General features: G+C 40.5%; 1 protein-coding gene across 2 annotated transcripts in view; it reads right to left on the reverse strand.

Moving 5' to 3' along the window:
- beta-Man (beta-mannosidase) overlaps positions 1 to 20731 on the reverse strand; it is a 47369-nt gene that overhangs the window by 3130 nt on the left and 23508 nt on the right. For both annotated transcript variants that reach the window (XM_080278576.1, XM_080278577.1), the window contains 12 exons: positions 19322 to 19470; positions 18156 to 18364; positions 17491 to 17620; positions 16942 to 17088; positions 16172 to 16343; positions 15190 to 15383; positions 14492 to 14682; positions 11534 to 11724; positions 10628 to 10727; positions 8472 to 8649; positions 7333 to 7480; positions 5496 to 5584 (listed from right to left, as the gene is read on the reverse strand). In XM_080278576.1, the coding sequence (XP_080134702.1) occupies positions 5496 to 5584; positions 7333 to 7480; positions 8472 to 8649; positions 10628 to 10727; positions 11534 to 11724; positions 14492 to 14682; positions 15190 to 15383; positions 16172 to 16343; positions 16942 to 17088; positions 17491 to 17620; positions 18156 to 18364; positions 19322 to 19470 (1898 nt within the window). The remainder of the gene's footprint in view (positions 1 to 5495; positions 5585 to 7332; positions 7481 to 8471; positions 8650 to 10627; positions 10728 to 11533; positions 11725 to 14491; positions 14683 to 15189; positions 15384 to 16171; positions 16344 to 16941; positions 17089 to 17490; positions 17621 to 18155; positions 18365 to 19321; positions 19471 to 20731) is intronic.

The raw sequence follows: 20731 nt of genomic DNA on the forward strand, positions 1-20731 counted from the left end.
GTTTCCTGGCTTACAAGAAGTTATTATCATCAAAGCATTATTATTATTATAATTATTATTATTATCATCAATGTATTATTATTATTACTAATCCCTCTACATGATGATAGTGGGGCGTGTGGAGGAATTCCAAAGGTGCCACAATCAAAATAGAGAAAATGGAAGCTAGAATATGTAATTTTGGACTCATGGTGCCCACAGAGAGCCTCATACCATTTTTTATGCTGCTACTCTGTGAAGGAACTCTATAAGAGCCGTAGGGGGAAAAAAAAAAAAATCATTGTCAAACCTCCATTTTCTTGGCTTAACAATTCTGGCACATTCAGATTTTCTCCATGGAGCACCTCATATCTTACTAGCATGCTTCATGCTATCCCCAGATAAATTTATTCATTGTAAGAGATCTCTGAGACTTGAATGGATTAGAGAGATTCTTCTAGTGATCCATTTGGCATAATAAAATATTTTTTGCTTTATTCTAAATACTGCCAAACAAGTTCAACTAGCTTAAAAGACATCCCATGTACTGAAGGGGTCAACAAATAAACAGTATTACCTCTAATTTATAACATGACTATTGTGCAACTAGATCATCATTAATTTTTAAAATTAATTCTTTTACTATAAGATTTTTTAAAATTCTTGCAACCACCTGATGATTTTATTAAGCCTGGGGAAAACCTCTTGAATTGACGTGATCAATGAAGGCTACCATACATGTAACCCATCCAGTCCGAAGATTTTCTTCCACAATGAATAAATGTTAAATCTTTTAATGGCACTGTAGCATATACCGGTATATATATATATATATATATATATATATATATATATGGAGCCTCTGTGGTACAGTGGTAGAGTGTGCGTTTCGTACATGGGTGGACCAGGGTTCGTGCCCCGCCAAGGTAATAAACTTTGGGAGTGTTCACACAGCAATGTACTGCATTGGCGGACACAAGGGGTGCTGTGGTTGAACAAATGTCGCTTACTGTAAAGTATGCTTGCACCCAGTCGGCTTGCGCGGGCTGATTACACTTGGTTCACAGACTACACACACATCCAAAGCCACTCCAACACTACAATTACACTTACAAGCACTTCTCACCCTACATACAATCTCTACTAGACAGCCTAAGCCACTTGGTACAGATACATTGGCTGTATTGTCCCGACTTCGGTCGGGATAGGCCAGTCCTGCAGTAGATACTCAAACGGCTGCTGCTGCTGCTGATATATATATATATATATATATTATATATCTATCTATCTATCTATCTATATATATCTATATATATATATATATCTATCTATCTATCTATTGCCAGACGCCTCAATCCCGTTTGGGGTGGCCACAAACAAATCGCCTCCAAGTCGCCATGTCCCCCACCATTTCACTGCCCTGCTCCCAGCTCACACCCCCTCTCTCATATACCTCTCCACCCCATCCCTCCATCTCATCCTCGGCCTCCCCCTCCCTCTTCCCCCCTCCACCTCACTCACATACACTCTCTTCGTCAGTCTTTCACCCTCCATCCTCTCCACATGGCCAAACCACCTCAGTGTATTCCTCATAACACTTCCTATCACATCCACATCAACACCACAACGCTCCTTTATATCCGCATTCGTCAGCCTGTCTCTCCATGTGACTCCACAGGCTCCTCTTAAATAACTCATTTCCACTGCTCTCACTCTTGACTTGTGTCCTTCCAACAATGTCCAAGCTTCACTTCTGTACGTTAGAGTTGGTATCACAATACTGTCATGTAGTAACTTTTTCACTTCCATGCTCACTTCCCTGTTTCTTATCACTGCTTTCAAAGAACCAGCAACCTTTCTTCCCTGCTGTACTCTTTCAAGCACTTCACCCTCCAAACCTCCATCCTTACTCATCACACTACCCAAGTACTTAAACGTACTCACATTTTCCAATTCCTCACCATCCAACCTCGCTATACATTCACTGACTTCACCTCTCTCAGAGACCATCACTTTGCTCTTCCCTACATTCACCTTTAGATTCCGTTTCACACACACTCTCTCAAACTCATCCACCAAGCCTTGCAGCTCCCCTTCGTCTTCACTCAACAACACAGTATCATCTGCAAACAACAGTACAGGGAGTTTCCAAACACTATCCTCTCTCACCAGAGCCACTCCAACATCCACTACCCAACCTTGTACCTCTTTTTTTACCCCATCCATGTACAGATTGAACAACCATGGAGACATGACACATCCCTGTTTCAAACCAACTTTCAAAGAGAAAAATTCACTTAGTTCACCATCCATACGTACTGCAGCCTTCGCACCATCGTACATACTCTTCACAGCATTCAACAACTTCCCATCTACTCCATATATTCTTAACACTTTCCACAATCCTTGTCTATCCACTCTGTCATATGCTTTCTCCAAATCCATGAAAGCCGCATACAACTTCTCTCCCTTCTCTAGAAACTTTTCCACTAAAGATCTAAGAATGAATATCTGATCTACATAACCTTTTCCCTTCCTAAAGCCTTCCTGTTCTTCTCCAAGTAATTTCTCTGTTCTTTCTCTAACTCTGTCAATAAGTATCCTACCATACACTTTTCCTATTATACTAAGAAGACAAATGCCTCTATGATTACCACACACTTCTTTTTCTCCTTTTCCTTTGTACAAGGGAATAATTATACCTGACTTCCAATCCTCCGGGACTCTACCTTCCTCCCAGGCCAATCTGCACATCTTCCACATCCATTCCACTACTATCTCTCCCCCACGCTTCAGCATTTCACCACACACTCCATCAATTCCTGGGGCTTTCCCCGATTTAACTTTCTTCATTGCTTCCACAACTTCTATCCTACTGATTTCTTCCTGTCTTCTCACCTCCCTCCTTCTCCCAGCCATTCCCCAGCCACTTATACTTGCATTACTATCTATCTATCTATCTATCTATATATATAATTATATATATATAATTATATATATATTATATATATATTATATATATATATATATATATATATATATATATATATATATGAGAAGACAGGAAGAAATCAGTAGGATAGAAGTTGTGGAAGCAATGAAGAAAGTTAAATCGGGGAAAGCCCCAGGAATTGATGGAGTGTGTGGTGTAATGCTGAAGCATGGGGGAGAGATAGTAGAAGAATGGATGTGGAAGATGTGCAGATTGGCCTGGGAGGAAGGTAGAGTCCTAGAGGATTGAGTGTCAGGTATAATTATTCCCTTGTACAAACGAAAAGGGGAAAAAGAAGTGTGTGGTAATCATAGAGGCATTTGTCTTCTTAGTATAATAAGAAAAGTGTATGGTAGGATACTTATTGACAGAGTTAGAGAAAGAACAGAGAAATTAGTTGGAGAAGAACAGGGAGGCTTTAGGAAGGGAAGAGGTTGTGTAGATCAGATATTCATTCTTAGATCTTTAGTGGAAAAGTTTCTAGAGCAGGGAAAGAAGTTGTATGCGGCTCTCATGGATTTGGAGAAAGCATATGACAAGGTGGATAGACAAGGATTGTGGAAAGTGTTAAGAATATATGGAGTAGATGGGAAGTTGTTGAATGCTGTGAAGAGTATGTACGATGGTGCGAAGGGTGCAGTGCGTGTGGTTGGTGAACTAAGTGAATTTTTCTCTTTGGGTTGAAACAGGGATGTGTCATGTCTCCATGGTTGTTCAATCTGTATATGGATGGGGTAATAAAAGAGGTACAAGGTAGGGAAGTGGATGTTGGAGTGGCCCTGGTGAGAGAGGATAGTGTTTGGAAACTCCCTGTACTGTTGTTTGCAGATGATACTGTGTTGTTGAGTGAACACGAAGGGGAGCTGCAAGGCTTGGTGGATGAGTTTGGGAGAGTGTGTAAGAAACGGAATCTAAAGGTGAATGTAGGGAAGAGTAAAGTGATGGTCTTTGAGAGAAGTGAAGTCAGTGAATGTATAGCGAGGTTGGATGGTGAGGAATTGGAAAATGTGAGTACATTTAAGTACTTGGGTAGTGTGATGAGTAAGGATGGAGGTTTGGAGGGTGAAGTGCTTGAAAGGGTACAGCAGGGAAGAAAGGTTGCTGGTTCTTTGAAAGCAGTGATAAGAAACAGGGAAGTGAGCATGGAAGTGAAAAAGTTACTACATGACAGTATTGTGATACCAACTCTAACGTATGGAAGTGAAGCTTGAATGTTGTTGGAAGGACACAAGTCAAGAGTGACAGCAGTGTTATTTAAGAGGAGCCTGTGGAGTCACATGGAGAGACAGGCTGACGAATGAGGATATAAAGGAGCATTGTGGTGTGGATGTGGATGTGATAGGAAGCGTTATGAGGAACACACTGAGGTGGTTTGGCCATGTGGGGAGAATGGAGGGTGAAAGACTGACGAAGAGAGTGTATGTGAGTGAGGTGGAGGGGGCAAGAGGGAGGGGGAGGCCGAGGAAGAGATGGAGGGATGGGGTGGAGAGGTATATGAGAAAGGGGGGTGTGAGTCGGGAGCAGGGCAGTGAAATGGCGGGGGACAGGGCGACTTGGAGGCGATTTGTTTGTGGCCACCCCAAACGGGATTGAGGTGTTTGGCAATAGATAGATAGATATATATTATACAGTAATCACTCTAATATCCGGACGCCCAATATCCGAACATCCCCACTATCCGGACATAAGAATGTTTCATACTGTACTTTTTTCCATACTATACTTACCTCATTTCACTCTTTAATGTCCTTTATTGGTGTGAATAGGGTGTTAGGAGCTATGCATGTGCAGTAGGAAGGTGTTTTTCTGAGTTAGGCTAGGTTAGGGTCCATAAGTACCAGTCCAGGAGCCAGTCACCAGAATGTTTATTATTGTATGAACCTACTTCTAAACCCTCATTTTATGTTTCTTTTGTGTTTATTTCAGTCATTTATGTGCCTTATTGGTGTGATTTGGGTCTTAAATAGGTGCTATGCATGTCCAGAGGGAGTTGTATAGGTGTTTTTCTGAGTTAGGGTCCATAAGTACAAGTCCATAAGCTGAGGCCCAATATCTGGACCTACCTATGGCTCTATTACGTCGGATATTGGAGTGATTACTGTATATATACATATACATATATATATATATATATATATATATATATAAAGGCATCCTCATTCTGCAGAATTTATTGATTCATATGGCACTCTTTTTCTGTGAAGACCACTTATTTGGTGTATTCTTAGTGGGGATCAAGCACATTCAATCCTGTTCAAAATGATCAACAACAGGCTTTGCTTTTTAACCCGTTCAGTAGAAGGACACCTTTTGCATTTTTCAAGCTTCTTTCACATGATATTATTAAACTTACTAAGGATGGCTAGAAGTGAAAGGGTTAATGAAGTTACATCTCACCCCTGTAATTTCAGAAGTTCCTTCATGCTGAAATAAATTGTCTGGAGACTGCAAGACTAAAATACAAAACATGTCACTGGACTGCAGGGGTTTAATATGTGATAAACAACTTCAAGATCTGACTTACATCTTCTTCAGTCATGTAGAGAGAAGTAATAACAGGAGCAAAGAAGTTTTTGGAATAATAATGAAGCATCTTCCAGCGACCTCCAAGTTCTGAAATATAAACACAAGATGAAAATAATCATAGTCATTATTATCTGTATGCTACTATAATTCATCCACATTAACTCAGCACTGTTATTTATAATTTTTTTCCCATAGCTCAATGGCACAGTAAGACAATACTACAGCTTTACATTCCTTCCATAATAATTTTTCATGACCAGCAACATATTCTAGTATTAATCATCTATTTCAGCTCAATATTCAAGACAGAGAGGTGGCAGTTTTAGACCAATTAAAAGTGGACTGAGGAAAGGTCAGTTGTACAAGGAAGGAACAAAAGTCTGTCATTCATTTCTCCTTTTATGCTCTTGACATTCCACCGCTGCCAACTATTCCAGGGCTGAAAGAGGCATGGTATTTTTCTCTGGCCATAGATAATTCTCTCTGACAGCATGGGTCAAACAAAAAATTGATGGATAAATGTTCTATGTGTGAGGTAGGCACAGTAGAATGGTATTCAATGTTTTATCAACTGTACAATAAGTCTTCCTTACAGTTAAAACTCATTATAAGTTTTTTTCTTTATGTTCCTTTGTGCTATTAAGTCCTCAGTAATTTACAGGAAAATTGTCTTTTAGTCCTTTAATAATCTGGGTGAAGTACTGGTACCTTCATGTTTGGTTTTCAGATGGTTATGGGTTGATTACATGTACTCCTAAAACTCATGGTAATTAAAATATCCTCGTACCAGATATACCTGTGCCTCTCAAATCCCGGTAATCATGAGGTTAAAGTTTGATTGCTGTTTAATAAAACTGATTAACCAGTTTCCCTAGAATTACAGTAATAGCAACTGTATGTACAAGATGAGATATTTCGGTACACATCCATTGTTACAATGATCACTGCCTGTATTACAACATCTTTATCAATTTTAGTCTCATTCATTCATTCATCATCTAATCCAGTGTTGCCCCATAAGAAGCATAGAAGCCCGGGGCTAAGCAAGTTGGTCCTGGCATTTAAGATGAGAGGGACCAGTCTCACTCATCCCCTAGTGGCATTATGTGAGCAATGTACCCCAACCACCCCATGGATATGAATCTGCACTGGCTCAATCTGACTGGAGTGCCTTAATTGCCGACTAAACCACCATCAAACCATCAAATTCACAGTAAATTACACAAAAATTGCCTATTGAAATAAGATTGCATCCAAATGTATAAGGCCAACTTGCAGGTTTCCCCTCATTTAAAGTAGCAAATGCATTGAAAACAGTATGATATTACAGAACACATGAACGCTGATTAAATATGAAGAATGTCCATTTAAACTGTGGATTGCCCAAGTACCTTTTATCCCACCCAGTGGTGTGAAAAAGAAAAAAAAAAAAAATTTAGTTTTTGTTTATTATAAACATGAAGATAAACATCTAGGGAATCATCTGGAGGAAAAAAAAAAAAAAAATTGATCTCCGTCTTTGCGAAGGGCCATGCGTGAGTTTCCGTAGGTGAGTAGTGAAAAAATGATTTTTTTTTTTTTTTTTTATATAAACTTGATGATACACATCCAGGGCATCATATGGTGAAAAATGAAAAAATCTCTCTCCCTCTGTCTTTGCGTAGTGCCATGTGTAAGTTTGCATAGGGTGGAGTAGTTAGCAGTGATGCATGGCCAGCACAGCCTGAGCTGTGGCTCGCAACGCGACGCTTCCCAGCCTAAGCTGTGGCTCGCACTCCACGGGTTAATTATATTTATCTGAAGAAGACATCTCTGACTGAAGGGGTTACACTCACCAACTGATGCCCATGATGCCCCTTGCCAGACATCATTAAGTTGCCAGTAGAGTGCCCCACTGGTGTAGCCTTCACCATCCTCTGTTATGCTGCTCATCCAGCGTCGGTAGAATTCTGTCTCCATCTTCACGGCCATTGCTTGGTGTATCTATGAAATATAATGAAACCCTTTAATTTGCTGTTATTACTAAGTTGCTGCTGATTTATTTATTTATTATTTTTTTCATATATCAATTAATCTATATCTATCTATCTATCTATCTATCTATCTATATATATATATATATATATATATCTATCTATCTAATCTATATCTCTCTATCTCTATATTAAATATATATATATATATATATATTATCATCATCCGGACCTCCTTTCCCACCCATGGGCAGGGTGAGGAGTAGCAATGTCCAGACAGCCCAAAATTGCCCAATCCAATGGGCCACGCTTCCATCACTCATATTCAAGCCCCCAGAATCCTGGCTCTATCGGATACGCTAAAAAACATTCACCACTTCCGTAGCTTCACATATCATATCCAACAGAGTCAATCCAGAAGCTGCCACGTTTATATATATATATATATATATATATATATATATATATATATATGTATATATTTTAATTGCACTTGATCCACTGTACAGTTTAGTCTAGATCATGTAAAGAAAAGATGGTGGAATGCAGGAGAAGAACAACTGCTGCTTACAGGGTACCAGGCTCATATTCAGATGAGCCTAAAGCCACAGCAACTATAATGATATAATGTCCAATACAGAACACATATACCATCATGTAAATGATGGACATCCTTGGGCTGAAGAGTTAAGGGAAAAAAAGTATTTATCATCCTTTTCAAACAGGATAGCTACAATATAATGTCAAATGTGACTACATGTTCCACTCTTCTTTGTTTGGGCATCAACACAAAATACTACTCATAAGCAATTCACTATGCTATCATTGCAATAAAACTCCTCACACCACAACACACTGTCTCATGCACATTATTCTGACAACACAGACAATTATTCAACATTGCCATGGCAAAAGATCTCTGCCAAGCTGAAATGGCGTTTCCTGCAGTCAATGGGTTCACAACATCAATAACAACAAGAATGAGTATTTTGACAACTGACCTGGGTGACATATATATAATGCTGATAGGAAGCAGCTGACCCATCCTCCTGTGGTGTGACCAAGTGTAGCCCAACCTGAAGTGCAAGTTCCTCCTGACCTAGTGGATGGTGCTGGCGGTGGTAAGACATGGCTGATGTGCTGCTCCAATCTTCCTCAACTGTTACATCACGCATGGATCTGGAAGGTTGTATTAAATCAGGGAAAGCTTCAGTAACTCTTATAGTGTGTGTGTTCAGGAAAGTCATGTTACAGCAGGGTAAGTTCCATCAATTTATATAGCATGTGTATTCAGGAATGTCCTCTTAGGTTAGGGAAAGTTCCAGAAATTGTGACAGTGTCTATGTCCAGGAAGGACATGATAGGTTAGAGCAAGTTCCATTTATTGCTATAGCATGAACGTTCACTTGTGAGCTCTAGTTTCTGTTCATCCTCAACTCCTATCTATGGCTGAAAGGAAACCTGCCTGGGTTTCATGCTGAACAATGACCTGTTACCAGTACTTTGAAGCATCCTGGACCACTTGAGTAAGTGTCGTCACGAACTGCTTCTCAGGCAATCTAGCAATGCTTCATACAACCACCATAATATTGGACAATAGGCATTTCTTCAGTGCAAGACCCTAATTATAACATCTCTTCAGTCAGTGCTAGGATAGGAGGGTGTGCAGAAAATATGGATCATGAGTGTAAAGGCATTCCTCATCATAAGACAGGGAAGTGTTTCAATATATTACAACTTCTTCTGTACAAATGATACTGTATATTGGGTAAACTGACAAATCAACTTTATACTGTAGGTAGCACTGGAATTTTCATCATTGTCATCATCATTATGCCTATTTTTCACAATCACAGGTGGGGTTAGGTACAATTCTAAATGCAAAGAAAAAAAAAAAAAAATGGTAGTGAAAGAATTACTCACAGCATATCCAATGACACAGACCACACACACTCATTCTCTCACCATTCAAGCCCCCAGAATCCTTAACTTTGGTACCATAGTCACACCATTCAATTCACATTGTTTCATAATTAGTACCTATTAAGCAAAGCCAATCCAACAACTATCAAGATGAAAAAAGGCACATCAAACTCTTGTCATGAACTCCCCCTTATATCATTCATCCAGTCAACTCAACTACTTGTCAACTTACCAGCCTCATTAACATCCATACCTCACTTTCTCACACTCATTTACCATACCTATCTAACTTCTTTTTGGCTCACCATGTCTTCTCCTGACTTCAAACTTGCTCACATGAACCTTTTCATCACTCTATCTATTCTCTCTTAGCACACTCTCTTCATCTCTGTTGTCTACTGGCTTAGCGACTCACATCTTCCACGAATCAAAATTTCTCATCCTACTTAATCTCCACACACCACACACATTTCTCTATATCCATCCATCATCTGATCCTACATTGCCCCATGAGGAACGTAGGAGCCCGAGGCTAGGCAAGTTGGTCCTGACATTTAAGATGAGAGTGACCAGCCTCACTCATCCCTGTGTGGCATTACGTGAGCAACAAACCCCAACCACCCCCTGGATATAAACCTTCACTGGCTCAATCTGATTGGAGCACCATAATTACCCATTAAACCACCAGGTGCCAAAATTTGGTTATATGGTTACCACCCAGCATGGTAAATGGTTTCCTGGTGTACAGGAAACCATTTGGCTTGTCACTCAGTGTAGAGTCACCCACAAGCAGAAGGAAGAGGAAAGAATGAAGAAAAGAAAGACACATGAGGGAGTGTAAAGTCAGCCGTAGGCAGAAGGACAAGGAAAGAATGAAGGAAAGGAAGACAGAAGAGGATGGATGGAAATAAGGATAGAAGAGAGGAAAGGGCAGACACCCTAGAGCAGCGCTACATCGAGTGAGTGGATGGTAAGCGCCCCACCTACCACATTTCTCTATAACCACAATAATTCTCACACCCATATGGACACTATATCTCTTTCATGTAATCCTCTTCCAGCCACCACGCTCAGGCCTTTATGTCTTAATTCCAAAGTAAAATCATATTCAGTTTCCTAAACACCAGAATGTTTATGCTGAAATGTAATTTTAAACTTTGAATATTTCCATGAAATGACAGCTGACTAAAGATGAACATGGTGTATGTAATGATTCTGCTTTGTAGTTACTCACTTGAAGGATGGCCATGACTGGAAGCCATACTCAGATGCAAAGCGAGCCCGTGGAAATCCCTCACCCTTCCACGCATCCATATAATAGTTGTAGTAGTGCACTGTAAGGTGTGAAAAGAAGAGACATGAGGAGGAGGAGTGATGCATGAGATGGAGAAGGTGAAAGAGGTGAGACCGCGAAGATATGGGCATATAATGAGAATGAATGAAGAAGAATCAGTTGAGATGACACAGTGAAGGCTCAAGGAGGAGGGAGATTCATTTAAAGAGATACTGTGGAGGAAGATATGAGAGAAGAGAGAAGAGAAGAGAGAATTGGGTATACAAGAGGAGGACACAGAAGAGAGAAAGTGGTGGAGATGAATAAGAGATGGAAGATATGAAAGAAGAGAGAATGGGTATATGAGAGGAGGACACAGAAGAAAGCAGTGGAGATGAATAAGAGATGGAAGACATGAGAGAAAAGAGAATGGGTGTCTGAGAGGAGGATACAGAAGACAGAAAGCAGTGGAGATGCATAAGAGACCTCAACCACAACTGAAATTAATAAAAGCAATGAAAATGAATACTGTGAGATTCAATATGACAAAACACATCGTGAATAATATTTTGATACATCAATTTTGTTCATCTACACTCGTGCAAGATTTGTTAGTGAACAGTAAAAGGGAACTGCAATGTTGGCATGGGATCTACACAGGAAATGCCTTCCCTGTTAAGAATGTGTTTTTCAAGTCAATCTGGAAGTTTTCACATCATAATAATACAGGATAAGCTTTCACATAAATATTAGAAATATCTTTCCAGAAACTATGAAATGCCTACCAGCAAGTACACATGTTTTACCACATTCTTTTCATGACAGACGTACTATCAGCTCCTATAATTTTCAGTCTTCAGCACTCACCATCTCCATATTTGGTGCTCCCAGGGTTCTCTGCAATGTAGCCCTCCTCCTCAGATTCCAGGCCATTGCTAGGGGAACTCACAATAATGGGTCGAGTGTCATCATTTTCAAGAGTCACTGGACGTATTGTCTCAACATAGAGTTTAATGTAGTCAGCCTTGTACTGGTCAAAATTTGTAGATGTTCCATACCTGTGGATAAAGAGACGGATGGAGGGGTAAAATGTATTGAAGTTACTGTGATATGGAAGCCATCTGACGCACATTATTTTGTCTTTAACCCACACCACACTAAAAAAAAAGAAAAAAAAAAAAAAAAAAAAAAAAAAAAGATACCCCTCCACACTGGATGATTTTTAATTTTTTTTTTCCCTTGGCTAAATGGGCTTAATAGGTCAAAATAAAATCCCTCACACTAATAAAAGAAATCACCAGAGCCATAAGGTCGGTTGAATCGAGTCAGGTTGGTGTCACTCGAATTCTGAAATTTTCGAGGTTACTGAGAAAGCAGAGCGGCTGTGAGCCTATGAAGACTGTCACTCGCCTCCTGAGCTCCTAAATCATGTTGTAAGTGTAGTGGAGATATGTCAGAAGTTAGCGAGATACGTTATTACCTTCCATTTTACTTTGGTTACTTGTAATGACTTCTCAATGCTGCAGGATGTAAATCTATGTCCTGGCGTTTTAGAGGGGGACGTAGATCTACGTCCCTAGTGTGGTACGGGTTAATGGTAATACTGTACTTTTAAAACATTCGCCAGCACTGGCAACATCAAGCAATGGTGAGAGTAGGTGTTTATTATATTTAAATACTCATTCATCAAGGCTGATGTAAACCAAAATTTAACAATACGACATGACTGATTCTCAAGCAGAAGACGAAGCCTACCCTGGCAAAAGGTAATTAAAATATGGCCATAACTTTAACTGAACTTGAAGCTATATGCTGTACTGATGGCTAACTAATAATTATGGATAAGTGGAGAGAAAAAAAGAGAAATGTGCTGAAAAAATGAGAAACAGTACCTTACACTGCTAAGTTACTTTTGTGGTATGCTGATTGGTACATGGTTATGATAAGTGTACCAGACATCACCAGGTGGAAGACAGGAAACAAAACTGAGACCTCCTTTTTCTCTGATTCATGCCATAAAAAATTAAACAACTGTACTCTTCATATCACCATTCAACATGATGGTACAACAATTTATAATAATGATCGTGATATTTACTGAAACCACTGCAACACAAAATATAGATCTATATGTTTCATAAATGAACAGCTAGTTCTCACTGCATATTCATAAATAGTGGAAGAATGTATCTTTCCAAGCTACAGGACCACTGATGCCATATTCATTGTTCGACAGCTTCAGGAAAAATATATTGGTAGGAGAAGGGATCTTTATTTTGTTTTTGTTGATTTGGAAAAGGCCTTTGACAGAGTCCCTAGAGAGGTGGTGAAGTGGGCAATGAGAAAGCTTGGCTTGGAGGAGTGGCTGGTTAGGGTGGTTATGGCCATGTATGTGGGTGCTCACACCCAAGTGAGAGTGAATGGAGATTTGAGTGATGAGTTTTCCGTGAATGTTGGTGTGCATCAGGGGTCAGTCTTGAGTCCCATGTTGTTTATCATGGTACTTGAAGCCCTTTCACGTGACTTTAGAAACGGACTCCCGTGGGAGTTGTTGTATGCTGATGATTTGGTGTTGATTGCAGAGAATGAAAGGGAGGCGGAGGAAAGGTTTAGGAAGTGGAGAGATGGTATGGGGCAAAAGGGTTTAAGGGTAAATGCAGATAAAACAAAAGTGATGATATCTAGGGTTGGTGGCGGTACTGTCAAAGACGAGGGAGAGTGGCCATGTGCAGTTTGCCACAAGGGCGTGGGAAGTAATTCCAGCTTGTGCGGTGTGTGTGATAAATGGGTGCATAAGAGATGTAGTGGTATCAGAGGTAGACTGCGAGATAATGCTGATTTTATGTGTACGGCGTGCCGGGGTGAGCAGGTGGAGATCGTCAGACGTGAAAGAATTGAACTTGCTGGTGAATCTCTTGAGTGTGTGGAAGAGTTTTGTTATCTAGGAGACATGTTGTGTGCTGGAGGTGGGGCTGGAGCTAGCTCTGTGGCTAGGGTGAGAAGTGGTTGGAAGAAGTTCAGGGAGCTCTTGCCTCTCCTGACATTGAGGGGGCTCTCCCTACGTGCTAAGGGGTCTTTGTATGCAGCGTGTGTTAGGAGTGTAATGCTGTATGGCAGTGAGACCTGGGCAGTGAAGGAGGAAGACATTCGCCGGCTCAGACGTACAGAAATGACAATGATTAGGTGGATGTGCAGTGCGTCCCTGCGTCCAAGGCCTGGAGGGGCTGGGTTTACAATGGAAGAGTTGAGAGGTAGGATGGGACTGGAGTGTATTGGTGTTGTGATGAGGAGAGGTAGATTGGGGTGGTTTGGACATGTGGAGAGGATGGGGGTTGATAGTTGGGTGAGGGGGGTGAGAAGTGTTAATATTGGGGGTGGGGTTATGAGGGGTAGACCGAGAAAGACATGGGACGAGGTCATTAAGTGTGACCTTAGGGTTAAGGGACTGAACAGGGAGGCTGCAATGGATCGTGCAGCATGGACAGCCGCCATTAGGTGACCAAGGCCGACACATGCAAGCATGTTGGAGCCTTTAAAAACGAAAATGAAAACGAAAACTACAGGATTAACTTGATCTTAATCCCTTCAGTCTAGCGACATACTGGTATGACAACTGTTTCATTTATTCTTGCTACCAACATGCAATTTTACTCAACTTATGGAAGACCTATTGTAGTGATGCAATTAAGAAATGCTGCAACTAACTCCTCCAGTTCAAAATATTGCTCCTAAGCTAAGTAATGCCATCTAGAGGTCATAAAAATAATCTAAATATTACATGACCAGAGAGAAGGGGTTAAATCCTCGAGTGTGATAATGTCTTACCAGTCATCCCTGAGTGCCCCTTCATTCTCATTGTTGCCAGCCCAAAGGAGGATGCTGGGGTGGTGTTGGAGGCGGCGAACCTGGGTGATCACCTCTGCTGTAACAGAGGAGAGGAAGGCATCGTCTACGGGATACATACTGCATGCAAACATCATGTCCTCCCAGATCAGAATGCCAAGTTCATCAGCAGTCTGGGGAAAGAAAACTGTGCTGTGTACAGAAAACTTGTCAAACTCTTAGATGCTGCAGCCCTAAACTCTCAAAAAAAAAAAAAAAAAAAAAAAAAATGTAACTTCTAACAGGGACTTACCCTATCAATGTCTAAAAGTCAATATACCGTACTTCTGACAGACTGTATTGCACATACCACATAAAACATACCAGACTCACAAATACTGTGATCTACAACTCTCATTCAAATCTGGTATCATATTACTTTGACTTAATAACAAAAACAAAAGAGAATGAATTTCTAACAAGGACATACTGTACCAAATTATAAAAACTACCATATGTACAGGACAGTAAACTCATCATACAGCACATTAGATTCATGGATGCCACCACCCACTTGTTTTGGTACCATTTTACTATAACTTCATTAAGTACATACCTTACGCACAAAAAAGAAGGCCACTTAAAATAATTACTTTTTGTATGAGATTCTAAAAGTCATCTCTCCAAAAAACCATAGATACCTCATAGAATATATCAGACTCATAGATGCCACCACCCCAAACTCTCATGCAATTCTGGTGAGCATCTGCAGCCATACGAAGGAGATATCGGGTGTATCCTGGTGTCACATATTCCGGGAGGATGTGGGCTGGGATCCAGTTACTGCCCTTCATAAACATCACCACGTTGTTCACCTTCATTCTGTAGTAACGACCTAGGGAGGTTAAAAAGGAAAGTTTCTTCACAATGAAAGGATTAACTTCACTCCAACAGCATATTTTATATTGTGCTGTACAGTATTACTGCTACTACTAGATGATTTTATCCAGCTTTGGCAGGACTTTTCAAGCTAAAAGACTTAGACATAGTCCTCATAACCCCTTCACTACTGCATATTTGTCCAAAGTTAGAGAATACTCTCTGGTAGAAAGAAGAATTAGATAACAAGCCATTAGACAGAAGGTGTCAAGCTGGTGATGGCAATTATGAAAGACACGGTCATAATTAACAAGCTAAATATGACCAGTCAGCAATTAATTCATAATGCCTTACCAATACCTTCAGACAGTTATAGGGAAAAGATTTTACCCTTTCCAAGGTGTAGGAGCCAGACACTCATTCACACATCACGCATGTTCTCTGAATCCTGGCTCCACCTCACAGGCCAAAGTTTCCAGCAACTGTTGGAAAGTACGAGGCTGACTTGGGAACTTGCTTAAGATTCCAGCCAAAGGACGCACCTGCATTACAATGGTCAAACATCAATATGAGGGTCACTTGATATTATTTACCTTGAATTCCAGTCTGTCTTCCTTCTTCTAACCATGCCTTCAGTTATCTCCTTCAATCTGATGATGTGTATTTTATTTTATTCTGCTATATCTAGAGAATTTTCTTCACCTTAGGATAGACTTTTCATACGGACAGGGTTACATACGTAGCAAATGAAAGTGCATTAATGAAATGAATAGGTTAACACTCCTTTGCCACTCCTGGCCATACCTAGGGAAGTATTGCTGGAGTCAATGTAATCCTGGTTAAGCTCAACTGTCCTGAAGCCCACTCGAACAGTCTTTGTGGATGTCTCAACCTGGGCAGCATCAGACCATGAGGCTGTCAGAGGGTACAGTGGCTGTGCACCATATTCATTTGGCCACCACATATCCACCTGATTCTGTTAAAGGAGTACAAAATTCAACATGTATCATCATCATCATCATCCAGATGTCCTTTCCCACTCTAGGGCAGGGTGAGGAGTGGCAACGTCCAGACAGCCCTGCCCAATTCAATGGGCCATGCTTCTATTCACTCATTATTCAAGCCCACGGAATCCTGGCTCCATGTATACTGTACTGTATTTCTTTAGCTGTTATTTTTACAGTTTTTTTAATGCAAATGAAGGCACAGGCAAAATATTCTCTCCATATCTTTGTGCATTTACATAGCTGTCTTTAAAGTAAAAGAGATTCTACATTTTTGTCAGATCACCAAATGGTGCTGAAATTTTGTATGACTGGAAGCGTACGTATGGTACACAACTGGAAATACAGTGAATGACTGATCAAACAAATTTCACCTTAACATACTTACAATTCAAGGAAAGAATCCATTGTAAAAGAATCTCAGTTTAGCAAACTGATTATGAAATTACTGGAATCAAGGCATATCCTTAAGTTAGTGCTGCTAAAGTGAATATACAAAATGTTGTGATTTAGAAAATTAACTGCATCACAACAAAAGTTCTGAAGTTACTATACTACATTACAATGCACCTCATCAACTGTGAAGTTTGACTCCAGAACAGCTTCATAATTTTCGACATTAGCTGTGATGGGTTTTTTCACAGTGTAGATGTCACCAAGTGATAAAGTGAGACTTCCTTCCACCTCCCCAGATTCCACTGATGCATCACACCAAACCTGAGGAAAACAAGAATCATATTACAATACAGGATACCATCAGGGACATTAACTACAGTACTTTCGAAGACAGACAATAACAGTGAAGGTGATGCAAGCAGTCATTAACCTGTAAACGTTGTGCGCCATAAACTGGTAATGCAGGGATGATGATTTATAATGCTGAAAGAGTTGAGAGAATTTCTAGCATTTACAAGATTAATCAAACTACTTTTCAACCCTCGGACTACTACTATTCCTCTCAGATGAAAAAATTGTCTTGTGGTAGCCCTGACAAGATAATCTACTGCATCCATGAAGCGGAAAGGATTAGCTAGTCGTGGATAACTGATACTTCCTAAGAACTGGTGGAAAATTCTAATATGTGGCCAGAGGAGCTAACCTTCTTTAACTGAAACAAACCTTGACAGTGATGTTCCAACCAGGCCTGAAGGAGGCGTCGGGGCGTGAGGGGAGGTCCGAGGTGGGAGTGGCAGAGAAATACACATCTGTTACCAGCATGGAATCCCATCCCACTAGATGCCAGTCCTTCCTGGGGGGTACCTCTCATCAGCAATTTAACTCTTATTATCTCTACAAAAATGAAATGGGTGGGAATTTTCACTTATGAAGAGTCATCAGGTTGTGAATGGCTTAGTCAAGGCTATACAGTCTCTAACTCTTTCAGTTTGAAAAGTGTCTCCTAATATGAAAACAATTATCAGGTCTTAGCAAGAACAAAATGATAATGACCAATAGGGGTGAAGTGGGAAGCTAAAAACCCCATTCTCTGTAATGGCTTTGGGATGTGGCGACCCTACTGCCCAGTACAGTCCAGTACTTGTGTTGCAAGCAGCCTCAGATCTCCTATGACATAAGAGGAAGGAAAAATTGTACTTGGGGTTTCCTTTCTTTGTTGATTCATATCCTTAAAGAGATCCAAGTCTTCTTCAGGATCTCCCAATTCCATATGAACAAGGAAAAGTGAAAGTAAGCAAGAAACACTGGGTGACTTAGGCAGCTGCAAACCACATGACATAGTAAGCATATATGAGCTGTAAGAAAACACTTCAAGGAAAACTATTTACCAAATGCCAAGATTAGGGAATGCAGGACCCCAGTCCCAGCTAAAGGAGGCCTGCATCTTCCGAATGTGGTTGGCATGACACTCTCCCTTGAAAGCTGCATCCACACACTTGGGTGGCACTTCGTAGTCCTCTGCCTGAATGTCATATTTCCGAGTTGCATATTCCACTGGTGACTCAAACTTTACCTCAAGCGTGTTGCTGTCTCCTTCCTGTTCAGGAAGGCAGGTGCTTTATAATTATTTTCCTCCAGGAATCAGGCAATGAATTCTACCATACCTTGGCCTATTACTCTAACTTGGCCTAAAACTGCCATCTCTCCATCTTGAATGATGAGTTGTAACAAGAGATTAATACTAGAACAGCTACTGTGTTAGTCATGAAGAAACATGATGGAAAGATGTAAAGCCACAGTACTATCTTTTTCTGCTACTGAGGTATGTGAAATAAGCTGCAAAAAGAACAACGACTGGGGCCAAGTACAATTTATATTTGCCACCTCTAAATAATTTCATTAGACGAGAACACTTGCTATGAAGGGATCAATGAATGTTACATTTAACCCCCCAGTTCAAGTCTCTTAACTGAATAAGGTCATCTGGAGGTAGTATATATACAGTATAATTAAAAGTATTGTATTAAATTTGATTGGACAGGTTAACACTGACTTGCCAACCGATTTCATTCTGCATATTCAAAAATACCTCTGAGTCAAGAGTTACTATGATGATTATCAATAACACAGCAGGAGCAACATCTGAGCATGTGTTGCACCTGTGCAACTCATCACAACATCTGAGCATAAGTGTTGCACCTGTGCAACTTATCACAACTAAATCTGCTCTTAGCCCCTACTGCCCTAGGACATACTTTTTTTCCTATTATTGTTACATGTAGACAATTGTATTCAGTTTAGGAAGGAGCTTTTGCACTTGATACATTTGATACAGCCTTCGATAACTCCTTCAGAAAAAATAATAATTTTAATAATTTTATAATGAATTATCTAAAAATAATAAGAATGTAATAAAAACTATCAGTTTAAAAAAGTAAATAAGTGATTAAGGGTCAGTTACTGAGAAATGAACACAACAAAAAGGCATATCCTGTAATTTGTTTGTAACAGGTTAGTTCTCACAATGACTAATGAAAAGGAAATATTGCCTCACCTGCAGCTGGTCTTTCACATCAAAAGCATATCTGACAAACATGTTGTCAGAGTAGCCTACAGTCTGGGAGTTGACAACTATTTCTGCCGCAGTGTCCAGACCATCAAAAATCAGGGCCACTCGGGAGTGACTAAGCAGGCTGGAGTCCACTGGAAAGTACAAAATCATCTTTGTTAAAAAGTTTTACTTTCACAGCCTTGTGTACTGTCTCCATGGTTGTTGAATCTGTACAAGGATGGGGTAATAAAAGAGGTACAAGGTAGGGTAGTGGATGTTGGAGTGGCCCTGGTGAGAGAGGATAGTGTTTGGAAACTCCCTGTACTGTTGTTTGCAGATGATACTGTGTTGTTGAGTGAAGACGAAGGGGAGCTGCAAGGCTTGCTGGATGAGTTTGGGAGAGTGTGTACAAAACGGAATCTAAAGGTGAATGTAGGGAAGAGTAAAGTGATGGTCTTTGAGAGAGGTGAAGTCAGTGAATGTACAGCGAGGTTGGATGGTGAGGAATTGGAAAATCTGAGTACTGTACGTTTAAGTACATGGATAGTGTGATGAGTAAGGATGGAGGTTTGGAGGGTGAAGTGCTTGAAAGGGTACAGCAGGGAAGAAAGGTTGCTGGTTCTTTGAAAGCAGTGATAAGAAACAGGGAAGTGAGCATGCAAATGAAAAAGTTACTACATGACAGTATTGTGATACCAACTCTAACATATGGAAGTGAAACTTGGACGTTGTTGGAAGGACACAAGTCAAGAGTGAGAGCAGTGGAAATGAGTTATTTAAGAGGAGCCAGTGGAGTCACATGGAGAGACAGGCTGATGAATGAGGATATAAAGGAGCGTTGTGGTGTGGATGTGGATGTGATAGGAAGCGTTATGAGGAACGCACTGAGGTGGTTTGGCCATGTGGAGAGGATGGAGGGTGAGAGACTGACAAAGAGCGTGTATGTGAGTGAGGTGGAGGGGGAAAGAGGGAGGGGGAGGCCGAGGATGAGATGGAGGGATGGGGTAGAGAGGTATATGGGAGAGGGGGGAGTGAGTTGGGAGCAGGGCAGTGAAATGGTGGGGGACAGGGCGACGTGGAGGCGACTTGTTTGTGGCCACCTCAAATGGGATTGAGGCGTCTGGCAATAGATAGACAGATAGATAGTGTACTGTTCAAATGTTCCAGTGAAGATGAAAGTTCGCCAACTATTCCACTGTCTGTACTTTGCACTTATGACATGTTTGTTACATTTCACACTAACGCATCATATCATGGAGCATCATCTATGGGCATGGAAACATACCAAGTCTTGATTAGCTAAAGAATATTAACAAACAGAGGAAACTAAAGAGCAGATGAGATTGAGAAGCAGAAGAGGTGAAGTGTTAGGTGAACCTTTGTCACTAATATTACCTTCACATAATTTCGATG

Source organism: Coenobita brevimanus, chromosome 74 (assembly GCF_032717465.1).
Source record: "Coenobita brevimanus isolate Jiangsu-jjx chromosome 74, ASM3271746v2, whole genome shotgun sequence".
Taxonomy (NCBI): domain Eukaryota; kingdom Metazoa; phylum Arthropoda; class Malacostraca; order Decapoda; family Coenobitidae; genus Coenobita; species Coenobita brevimanus.